Raw genomic sequence first — 12,428 nt, forward strand, 5'->3', positions numbered from 1 at the left:
TTCTCTCATTTACTTACCCTTGCAAACTCTAACAAAAGTCCCCTTTTCTCTGCATTTCCTTAACACATGATCCAAAGCAGGATGCACTTTATGGGTTGCCACATGCCCCTAAAGCCCAGATCCATAAGAAATACACTGTCTGTTTTTACTGCTTGCTTCATAATTTTTCCTCTACATCCTTATTCGACTGATTGGAGCCTATCGCCATACAATTGACTTCTTTAATAATTTCTGTCTTTATCAGTTCTTTTATTCCTTCCTCGTTTGCTTCAAACTGCCTAGCAAATTTTATTGCTTTGGCAATAGTTTCATTTTTAGGTAATAGCAATTTTGCTTGAAATTTTCTGTTAATAGTTGTGTAAACCTGTTAAATCCTCAACATCTCATCTCATCAAAGAAAGATGTATATTTGTACAAGGAAGCTAATGCCTATACCTCAATCTTATGATTATTTAAGGATTCTACAGACGTTGCTCACAACATAGAAATTTGTCTTGCAACTAATCACTTGCATCGCGCCTTTATAAACATTATCTCTTATTCATCTATTTCATTTTATTCATTTTCCTTATTGATAAAAAAATGTGGCAAATGCTTCTGAAATCTTCTCCCTTAGGCCACACAACAGGGCTTGGGCATTGTGAGTTTACTTCTTGCAGTAAAAAGGATCCGTCTACTGCCTCCATAAATGCTTTAAAACCTTCTGTTCCTGCTAAACCCTGATATGACCAAATGCATTGCTCCGACCAATTGACTTTTTTCTCAGTACTTTTCCACTCTTTGGGTTCAAGAATAAAATCAAATAAAAGTAGCAATCCATGCTATCATCATGTCCGCCACAAACACAGATGCCACAGTTAAATGAGCAAGAAACGTGTATTTTCGCAGGAACGGAAATATGTAGAATGTTTAGTTTGGCAAGGTGATCTGTGTAGCTACTTTTTGTGAATATAATATATACTCTGATTGCTTGTCAGTTATTGATCTGGCCATAGTTTGCCCATCACATCTCTTCACTGTATTTTGAGAGAGGTTATCAAGTGGCTTTGTTATATGGGATGTCATATATTCCAGTCCTGAGTTTGATTGTAGAAGCCACTGTAATCCATAATTATTCCTTAGATTCATTTTATGTGAAACAGTACTACAACTCCATTAATGCATTCAGTTTTTAAATAAAAATGAAAGACATAGTGTCCCTGATGGCATCTAATCCCTTGTAACAGGCTGTGCAGAAAAACTGCATTGGCAATCCAGCATTGCTGATACAAATGTGATTATAATTCTGAATTTCTGATAGAGACTTCTAACTGCAGATTTATTACCTTATGGATTTTCTCCGGGTGCCAGACTGGATGCGTAAACTTTTGTAGCAGTTCCCTCACAGCTGCAGCTGCCCGCCCCGAATGTGACATTGAGGCCCCCTTATAAGAATGTGTCACCGTCACACGCAGGCATGAGTTCCTTATTTCCATGCCTCTTGACGTGGGTCCAGAGCTAGCAATCTGTCTACTTTACAGACTTTTGTCCCCCCAATTTATAGATTTGTCTTCTAACATTATGCAAATATGGGCCCTAAAAAACACGTGCTAAACTGTTTTGTGACTTTAACCGACAGATGTCAGTGACGGGCACCCACAGCGTCTTCCACTGGTTCCTTGCCACCTCACACGACTTAGGAGTCATGTCCTTGCTGTGCAAGGATGAACTGCAATGGCATCCGTGACTGTGTGGCCAAAATTCACCATTCATGAAGGAAGAAGAGGTAGGAAGAAGTGGTTCCACTCGAAGTAAAACTCTTGATTCAGAGGCCACTCAACCGAGTGTTCCAAATCAAAACGAGAGTTCAGGTAAGTCCAGACGGTCGGATCATAAAAACAAAAAATCCAAGCATGGAATCCTGATATCCTAATGCTCGCATTGTTCAGAGTTGCACAACGTTCCAGTCCACGGAGCTGTTCCATGAAGCAAACTCCTAAAGTGCTGCTACACAACCTCCTTTCCTCAGTGGAGAGCAACAGCAGACGAGATGCATCAGCAACGAGATGACATGACTAAAATCTTTGATACCCCACTGGATCACACTGTAGCACTTTGGATCCCCAAGGATCAGAGGTGGCTGCCAGTCAGCAGCCCCAACCATGCCACTTGACCTATGTCAGAGGTCGCCCCTTCTATGAGTCTAGAACCACTGGTTCCAGCTCCGGGTCCACTTCTGATGCAGGCATCTGTGACTGACGCCACCGGCCTAAGTCTCGATACCGATAACATCACTGAGGCCGGATTCGAATTTGATAGTTTTGCTGGACTCAGAAGCTCAGCCTCTACCCCCTTGGACTGCAATATTATGCCCATTCCAACCCAGAAATATTTCAACATTATGAAGGTGATGATGGGGACAATGAAGGGTATCTTTATGAAGAAGGGTATATCTTTGAAGATCTTGAGGATGCCAAAGGCCTAGACAACTCATCAGGTTATCCTCTTCAAATCAGGCGTTTTGCTACTGAAGGCTCCTTCTCCTTCACATTGGTCATCAGGAGCTTGGCAGAATCCTTGACTTCACTCTCCCTATACAGGACATAAAAACTAATGTGCAAACTGAGATCCTTAATCTGGTCTAGACCTACCAAGAACCTGAGCTGCCTTTTAATGAGGTTCTCATTGATGATCTGGCAGGTACCTGGCCATACCAGGATCTTGCCCTACAGTCAACAGACTAGTGATGAGACAGCATAGACCTGGCACTGGAGGACCAGACTTTCTGTTCCAGCACCCCTTATCTGAAAGTTTGGTGGTACAATCATCCCCCAGTGGCCACAACAGCAATTTATTCCTAACCATTCCAACAGACAGTGAATCCAAATGAATGGAAACTTTCGCAAAAAAAGTATTATCCAGCAGTAACCTTGCCTTCAGAACAACCAACACCTCATGCCTTCTGGGCAGGTACACACATTGTAGGACTAGGTGACAGATGCCTTGCCAGCTGTCCCAGAATAGATTAGCTCAAACCTACATCACCTAATCTTAGACAGTTAAAACACAGCAAAGTACACCATATGCAGAGGACTGAACATGATCGACTGTCTGGGAAGGGCAGTCAGGACCAGCGTGGTGCTTCGGCATCACGCTTGGACTCACTGCATTGGCTTTTCATTGAACGTACAACAGTCCCTCATGGACATGCCCTTTGAAGGCTCGGAATTGTTTGTTAGTGAAGGCTAATTCGGCCTCAGAGAAATTTAGAGCGAGCAAGTCCACTTTTTACTCTCGGGGCCTTGCTCAGCCTGTACTGCAGATGCCCCAACAACCATGCCACTTTCCCCAAGGCTGGGGTTGAGGATATATGCAGAGGCAGCATCAATACGTGCCTCAGCACTAACAGGTCTCCCCGTCCTTTTTGGGTAGAGGCTGGGGACCAGGCAGAGAGTGTCCAGGTCCCTAAGGGCAATGTACTACCCAAACACCAGCTGTCCTCCAGCAGCCGCTGCAAAACCGCCTTCATTCATCTTTGGCAGTGCATGATCACCCAGAAGAAGGTAAAGTCACCTTTCACCTCCTCCGTAAGAGTTCTGACCAATGGGTACTCAAAATCGTGGAACACAGAAACTCCTTACCCTTCTTGTCATATCCTCCGATAATGAAACCCACACTATAACACATCCTGGAGGACCCCTTGTTTATAATCCAAGGAGAAGTTCAGACTCTCTTGACCACCAGGACTGGCTGTTACTCACGTTATTTCCTGGTGCCTGAAAGGTTGTAGGATCTGCGCCCTCTGAGCTTCTTCCTCCAGAAGCGCGAGTTCAAAATGCTCACTCTGGCCCAAGTTTTGTCTGCCCTAAATCCAGGCGACTGGATGATAGCGCTGAACTTGCAGGACACACATTCTCACATTCCCTTCCTACAGTCCCACAGACGTTATCTGTGTGGTCGGTAAGCCAAGAGCACTTTCAATTCTCTCTGCTCTCTTTTGGCCTCACCAATGCACCTTAGGTGTTCACAAAATTGACGCTGGTGGCTGCAGCCCACCTACAGAAGTTGATAATACCAGCATTTTCATACCTCGATGACGGCTGGCTCGCCTCAAACCCTCGTAAACAACCTCCTGACGATGGCCGCGCAGTTGACATTGGGCTTTTCCATCAACATTCTAAAGTCCTGCCTGACTCCTTCACAAAGGCTCCCATTCATGGGAGCAAACCTGAATACAGTGCTTTTCTAAGCCATTCCTCTGCGTCAGCGAGTTAAGGACATTCAGGCTATGATCCCAATGTTTTAACCCTTGATCTCTGTTAGAGTGGCTCTTAGTCTTCTGGGCATTGTTGCTGGGTCGGGGAGGTCATTTAGAATATAAGAGGACTCTAGTCTCAGGCGGAAGCTCGCCTTCACATCAACTTGCTATAGTTGTGAGCGATTTGTTTGACTCTGAAGATATATTCCTGGTGACCATCAAGAAGCACTGGGTGCAGGTACTCACTTACAACACAGCCATCATGTGGTATTGCAATAAAAAAGGGAATAGTGGGGTCGTGGTGTCTGTACTAGGAGGCTCATCGCCCCTGGATGTCGCTGAACTCTCAGGGCCTCTCCTTGATTGGCAAGCACCTGGCAGGATTTTTAAACGCAAGGGCAGAAAAACTCAGCCAGCATTGCCTAAGGAAAGGTGGCACAGGGCATCTTTTAGCAATGGGGATAACCCTGGTTCGGTCTATTCGCTACCGCAGAAAATGTGTAGTGTCAAACCATTTGCACTTGCAGTTCCTAAAGCAGCCTTCTCTCAGAGACCACTTCTGACCACATTGGGGGTTGAGACATCTGTACGCCTTTCCACTCCCCCACTCTCCTGCCCAGAGTACTCAACAAGATCAAGAGAGACCGTACCCAAGTATTTTCAGTGGCTCCAGACTGGGCAAGCAGAGTTTAATACCTGGAACTTTTGGCCATGAGCACATCCCCCAATACAGCTGCCCCTTCAAGAAGCCCACCTGTTGCAACAACAGGGTCGAATCTTGCACCTGAACCTTCACAATCCACACCGCCATGTGCGGAGATTAAACAGTGGCAGTTAATGGCTTTTGATCACTCGCTTGAAGTGGTTGGTGTCATCTTGGCATCCAGGCGTCTTTCAACCAAATCTGCTTATACAGGACGTTGCGAGAAGTTTGTTGCTGGGTGTTTCTCCCCAAACATTCAACACATGCCTGCATAACTTTTGGATGTTCATCTGTTTTATTTGTCTTTAGCAAGGCTTTGCTGTGGCAATATTTATAGGATACCTTTCAGCCTTTTTACGTTTGCCTGATCAATCATCTTTCTTTAAGTCTCCTACTGTCGTGCGTTTTTTAAAGATGCTGGTCCACATGTCCCCCCTTTTGTGATGCCACACCTTCATCTGGTTCTCAAATACTTGATGTGCACTCCCTTTAAACCCATGCACAGTTGTTCTCTTTTTTACTTACCTTCAAGACAGCGTTTCTCATCTCCATAACATCAGCCAGGCAAGTGAGTGAGCTCCAGGCATTGTTTGTGGTACCGCCATAGACCTCTTTCTTACCAGACAAATGAGTCCTCTGCACAAAAGTGACATTCCACTCAAAGGGTCGTGCCCTTCCACCTTGGGCAGTCTATCACCTTGCTAGCTTTCTGGTCAACACTTTACCTCCCCAAGAAAGAAGAACCGGCTCATTGCTTCGACCTAAAAAGAGCACTTCGTTTCTATGTCGATCAGATCAAAGAGCAGTTATAGAATGACTAACTTGTTGTCAGTTTCTCTCCAGATGGACTGTCTTATGTACTAAGACCTCCTGTGGGCTAGCCAAAAATCAGTCCATGGAAGATTTGCCTGTGCTCACTCTACCAGAGCGAAGGCTGCTACTAATGTGGTGGCACACAGTATGCAAGCCTTAGATATTTGCCAGGCTTCTCCGTGGGTGACCCGCCACACAGTGACCAAGCATTACTGCCTCAAGCCTGGGACGACTTAAGGAGCCCTTTGCATGATTGATCTTGCAGGATTTTCTGGTCTGAGCCTTTCCACAGGCCGACTGCCTGCAGAGGTGTTTTGCTTTGGTATCTATTCAAAAGGTATGGAATCTGCGGTTGAAGTCACTATCAAAAGCACAAGTTACTTTCCTGTGGTAAAGCTTGTTCTAGTAGGGACTCTAACTTCAGATTCATCGTCAACCCACTAATGTCCCTGCTGTGTGGAATGGACTCATCGGCCCATTAATAAGATGGCAATCTAAAGATCGGCAAAAACTATCCGATTTGATATGTCTGCGTCCAATTGCGCGGACAGAGATCATAAAGAAAATGACCTCAGCGCAGAGGTGTCGCAGGTACAGGGATCCTGGCGTCACCTCCAAGGTGGGATGGATCTGACTCTGAGCGCACAACACCACTTTACGGCATGCAAGAGAATTGCTAAAAAAATAATAAAGTTTCTGTATCGGTCTGGTGCCTGGGGTACTTCACAAGGTGAGAAATCTGCGGTTAGATAATCTCTACCAGAAAAGGTGTTTCCTAAGGTAAATAATAACATGTTCTTCAGCGTTTCTGGGCTGTTTTGCTAGAACATTTGCTCTGAATTGGGAGTTACAGCAGATTCTGTTTTTACACACAATTCTTGCATGTTTTTCTCCCATTTCCAGCCCATAACCTGCTTCACATTCTTTCAACGATTTCCTTGGCAAAATTAGCTAGGGCAAGGCATTCTGAAGTGAGGTGTTCCCACACAGCTCTTAATACCCACTTTACGTAAATGTATTCAGCCAAATCGGATTACTGGATTACTGATCGCCTTAGTGTTCACTGAAACCTATCTGACTAGCAGCTGTCTAGCACAAACAAATAGTGGAGTAAAACAGGAATACAACTTGTCAACTGTTGTTTGTTTTATCATAATATATTTTTGTTTGTCTTTTTAGACGTGAATAATGTGTACGACACTGGGAGTGCAATTCAACCAGACCTCAACAGTTCCTTTTCATATGGCGCCCTGGCAAGCAATGACAGTTTCTCGGAAATGTATGCAACTGCTACACTGCCAGTGGTACAGGAGCAACACAATGTCACAGGACCTTCAGGAACTCTTCAGCATGACTTGGATCATAATAAAAAGGAATGAGACTGTATAGGAATTACTTTTTTTATAAAAATGTATTTATTTGCAATTTTCCTTGCCATGTTTCTTACATTAAACCATGCGCTGAGTAATATATAGATTTGGAATAAAATACCAAAGCCTCTATATAAATGAATGTATTAAACAGCTGAGACCATACCACCAGTTGGCTCTTAAATATTTCCAACTTGTTGCAAACCTTGGGTGCCATAAGATGACCATAAACCTGTGAATGCAGCTTTCAAAGGTGTAGGCTTCGATTCTGCAATCGGACAGCTCTTTTGTGCTATCTTTTCTCTGAGTTTACTCTTTAACCCGCCCTTTTTGTTTCCGTCTTTTTTTTTGTGTTCTCTTCAGATTTTTTAGAATGGATCTATATTCCATAATATCGATCTCTCTTTTCATATATCACCAACGTTTGGGTATCATCCTCATTGCCTCTTCAAGGGGTGCATTTGCTATAGAGGGCAGATCTGTTTGTTTGGCACTCACTTTAATAGACTGTCACTCGTAATTCGGTTTGCCTTGGGTGTTCTCTGCATTGTTTAAGAAGTAAAAAAAAAAAAAAAAAAGTACTTTACTTGAAAGGACTACTGACTTTTATGGAGTGGCAGATCTGGTATTGGGTAATATACCAAGTGGTTAGGTGTGTGTAATTGTGTGGCAAGGCTGTTGCATAGTTATTTGAGTTGAAGTGCTCTTTGTGTATTCATTTGTGATGCACTTTTTGTACCGTTTATCTATATGTATCACACCGTTATGTATATTGTGCTATGGGGTATTTCCAATGAAATGGAAATTAAAAATTGTGCCTCTGAATAATGCCATGCATATGTTCAGATAGACACCTGTAACATTCTTACAGCTTATATTAATTGTTTACACACAAAACTCTTGAGGTAATCCCACTATTTTGAGAACTGCTGCTAAGGCCTTTTGCCACTAATAACTATTGTGAAACTAGGCTGTAACATTTTAGTAACTACATGTTAGTAAAATGTTCCAAATATTAGCAGCTAGTAACTACATTACTTGTAAAAAAGCTGATAAAAACCATGACAGTCATAATAATACACATATGCCTAACAGTTTTGTCATATCTTATCATAGTGAATCACCTGTCTCTTTTAGCATGCTTAGTTAAATCAGGCATTCCAGTGCTATTCTGAGACAAGCTGTCATCCACATGCAGTTAGTGTGGGGCAGGTGTCTGATACAACGAGCAGTAAGTAGATGGAAAGTGGCATGTGAAGTCCTTGTGTTGCGGCTTGTGCTTATCTAGTGATTGCTCAGGGGAAAAATAAATCTTGTAGGTGGGTGCATTTACCTTCAGCAAATCAATATTTCCAGTCCAATGACCAGAAAAAGCTGTTCATTTCCTCTATGCCGTTCCTTAACATGATAATTTTTTTCACTCCACTCCTTTAAGTAGGTCATATTAATTAATGACCGTGTAGCACGTGGCAACACTGGTTAGATGTATTTTTCTAAAATGAACGTCATCAGCACCATAGTATTTTCTTAAATTATGCCATGTGTTAAACCTTGTTGTTGCTACATCATGCAATCACTAAATCTTACAGAACATAACTCAAACAGCTCTCATCAAAACTGATGCTAGCCACACAATGTACTGTTTTGACAACATTTCAGAGGTCTTAAAACAAAACCTTAATTGATTACTGCAATTCACAAATCCTTAAATCTGAAGTGTTAGGACTGTAAATCTGTGTTATCTCATCCGCCAGTATACCCTGCCATGGGCTGTAGGCCAACTTTGCTTTCCCCCACACTTTTAAATGACAAAGCCTGGGATAAGATGGCTAATAAAAATAAATAATTTGGTTCAAGATAAAACATGCAGTTGGTTCCAGGGATGATGTGCAGCAAAATAGGTTTACTGTGAACAAAGACAAATGGCTATCCTTGCTATCCCTGCTACTGGCAAGTGACTAGGAAGGCAGCGTGGCCGGAAAAAAGTACTTCTGCTATCCTTATTTGGAGACATGGAAGATGTAGAGTTCTGTGCATAAGATATACAGTATTTGATCTTGTCCTGATGACCATTTTTAAACTTGGATTTTATTGAGAAAAAAACATTTAAAATTTTTGATTAGTTATATTAACCTCTTCCTGTAGGTTCCCAATTGAAGTGGTCTTAGCTTATAAAGACCTATTAGGCTACGATGCATTCCCAATCAGAATTTCAATCAAATAAATAAAAAGGTTTTATTTTCAACAAAATGTGTTTATTCTACCTCCTGAAAGGAGAAGAATTGCCTTTCAAACCTAAAACATACTTTATTCAAATGAGAAAGGATTGTTATTGCCTGCCATAATTGGCCATTGGGAATAATCATAACATAGGCCTGATGGAATTTTAAAATATTCAATGCAAGGTTTTCTCTTCAGGTTCCTTTCAGCCCTCTTTGGCATTGAGCATTGACGTCCAGGATGTCCTGAAAGCTGCTTTTCTAATCCTGCGATAAGTGTCCTTCTATAAAGTTGTGTTTCCTTCAGATAAACTGCTTCACATACAATTGGATCTCAGAAATGTTTTTAATAGTGTAATATATTTTCTGCATTTTGCTTATGTGCCTTAAGAGTGTTTTACTTAAAATATGGCCTTCAGAAAGGCAGTCTTCCAAGTGAAAAGGATACATTTGATTTAACAGCACCCATTGCTTCAAAAGTAACCAGGATTCTTTGCAGCTTATGAAGCCTTGATTCCAAATGGGATTGTGGATGTTTAGGTCACTGTGGAGGCCTTACCCATTGTACGTTTGCTGTAATTGAAGTTCAGAGCTCTAGAAAATAGTAGATGCGTGACTAACTTGTTATACTGTCTAAGTGCTGGCCCTTGCTATTTGTTTGCATTCTATCCTCAGTGTGGGTGAAACAGGGAATAGAGCAAACGGGGACAGCTGAGATGACGGGACAGGAATGTCTTCATTGGCCAAATGCTGTGCTGTTAAACCACTGTTATGACCCTGCCTCTCCTTATGTGTCTTCAACTTCTTGTTGAATTGCAGGGCTGATACTAAAGAGCAGTTAACACCCTTTGCAAAGGATGTTAATCATTGTTAACTCCTTGAGACGCATCAAGTAAATTTTGATTTGCATTAGGTGTTCAGTTGCATATGTAACCAAATTCAATCAGTTCTCCTACCCCTAAAAAGTAAATGTGAAATTAACAGGCTGAGAAATAAATTTTTCCAAGCAGAGACCTGATCTAGTTCTCTTTCTGTCTGGAATCATTACTCTGCATACCATTTTGTAAGTGGGTGCCTTATTCTGGCTAGCTCTTCGTTGCAGTTTGTTTGCTTTGTCTAGCTTCAACCTTATTGCTTTACCACTGTAAAAGTATATTATGGCTGGTAATTTGGTCTCAGGAAGTAAAGAAGTGTGATGTAGCAGAAAGGAAAATGTATTAAAAATGAATTGCACAACTTTGTTTATATAAAAGGAAATGGGTGATTCTCGTTCTATTTAGCCTGTTTGAGGGTTATTCAACAACATACAAATTACAAACATTCCCATAATGTTGGCATTCTATACTAAATATCTCTTCATTGTTTTCATTGTCTGTATAATTCAGCTCAGGTTTCACCTTTACATTGTCCAATGCTGGCGCACTTTTCATATTACCATTGATGCAAAGAATTTTCAATTAAAGGTACATTCTTCAGCAAGATTTTTAAAGGTGCTTATCCCAAAAGAAAATGCTGTAAAAGAAAAATCACAATTCTAATTCGAAACGCAAGTCATGTTATTGCAAAATGTGTCATTTTCTGCAGTCTTTAAGAACGTTTGCCCTTAAATGATAGAATTGTGAATACCTTTGAACGGTTCTTTAACAAGGCACACGTTTGGAGTAGAATTCCTAATTATCCTTCATTTTATGCCGCCTGCAGCAGTCTTCATTCTGTCTCTTCACAAACATGGCAGATAATTTGAGATTGGCAGTCTTTGTCAATTGTACATTTTAATATCCACAGCTTGCTGTAAACAATCTTGCTTTGTACAGTGCCCTGTTTTGCAAAAGGAATATTATGTCCCCCGTCCCAAGCCCATCTCATTATTTTTCCCAGTCCATGTTTGATTTAATTAAATTTTCTCCCCCATGTTCATTTTGCTTTCTTTAGCTGTCCTCTTGTACCCAGTTGACTTTCCCTGCCTACTAGTTTTCTCTCCATCAATGTTTTACTTCCATTCTCTTAATGTGTCAGCGGTCTTCAGTTTCTTCTTCCTGCAGGTCTCAATACCTTTGCATTCTTACTTGTCTGGTTTCCTCCTCAACCCATCTTAACCTCATTCACCCATTTCCTTTCCTCTTTTGACAGTGTGTCTCAAATGAGTGGTTGTATGGCCAACCCCCTTCGTTCAGTCTTCTTTGTTAACAGTGAGTGTTATGAACTCTTCCAAATGACAGTGCCTTAAGAGAAAGCAGTTATTTTATAATGTTCATTTTGATTAAACCGTTTTTGTAAATAATCACCTGCCCTTCATTAGAATTGTACTTCAGTTAAAATGTTGATGGACTTGTTATTCCATTAATTGTAAAGTCACTTATTTTCTGTATTTGTGTATTTCAATAATAATGGTTTTACCAAATTGTACAGAGTGGTAACTTGTTAGAAGAGAAGTTGAATTAAATAGCCTGTTGTACTGATTTAGGTCTCTGGCAACAGTTTTGTCATTAAACATTATATAGTAAGTGGATTATTTTGCTGTTACATAGTTTGTTTCCCATAATAAGTTCATGAGTGTTCTACTATGCTTTTTACATTGTTGTCATTAAATAGCACGTGGCCAAGGCGCTCTGGGGCCGTATTATGGAAAGTGCCCTGGGGATCCAACAGGCATGTGTGTCACCAGAGTGGGTTTCCTCATTTGCTTGGGGGACGTGACCATATTCGAGGGCACAGAGGCAAAAGAAGCTGTCAGGAGGCGCACTGAAAGTCATCCTTCTGTTATTAGCCCACTGGAGAGGAGAAAGAGGGCCCTATGGACCGCCCAGACATCTCCTTGCAGGTGGATGCAGTCACTCAGTGCACCCGCCTGCAAGGGGATCGCTAATCCCTCTTAAAAGCGCAGATGGGTTGCCGCCTGCAGAGTGAAACACAGGGCGGCTTCTTCAAAGCTGCTCCGTATTTCTCTTGAATGCACTGCCCCTAGAACAGCACGACCTTGTAGCTGCCCTGAGGGCTGTTCATTCAATATAATATGGCGCACTCTCCTTGTTTGCGCAGGGGGCACCTTTTGAAAGGGTTGCTCAGCTCAAAGAGAGCACGCCACA

General features: G+C 41.9%; 1 protein-coding gene across 2 annotated transcripts in view; it reads left to right on the forward strand.

Moving 5' to 3' along the window:
* Positions 1–11,851, forward strand: part of NIPAL3 (NIPA like domain containing 3) — a 214,139-nt gene extending 202,288 nt beyond the window's left edge. For both annotated transcript variants that reach the window (XM_078681262.1, XM_078681263.1), the window contains exon 12: positions 6,933–11,851. In XM_078681262.1, the coding sequence (XP_078537388.1) occupies positions 6,933–7,132 (200 nt within the window). In that variant the 3' untranslated portion in view covers positions 7,133–11,851. The remainder of the gene's footprint in view (positions 1–6,932) is intronic.
* Positions 11,852–12,428: the final 577 nt, after the last annotated feature.

This window comes from Lissotriton helveticus, chromosome 3_1 (assembly GCF_964261635.1).
Source record: "Lissotriton helveticus chromosome 3_1, aLisHel1.1, whole genome shotgun sequence".
NCBI lineage: Eukaryota > Metazoa > Chordata > Amphibia > Caudata > Salamandridae > Lissotriton > Lissotriton helveticus.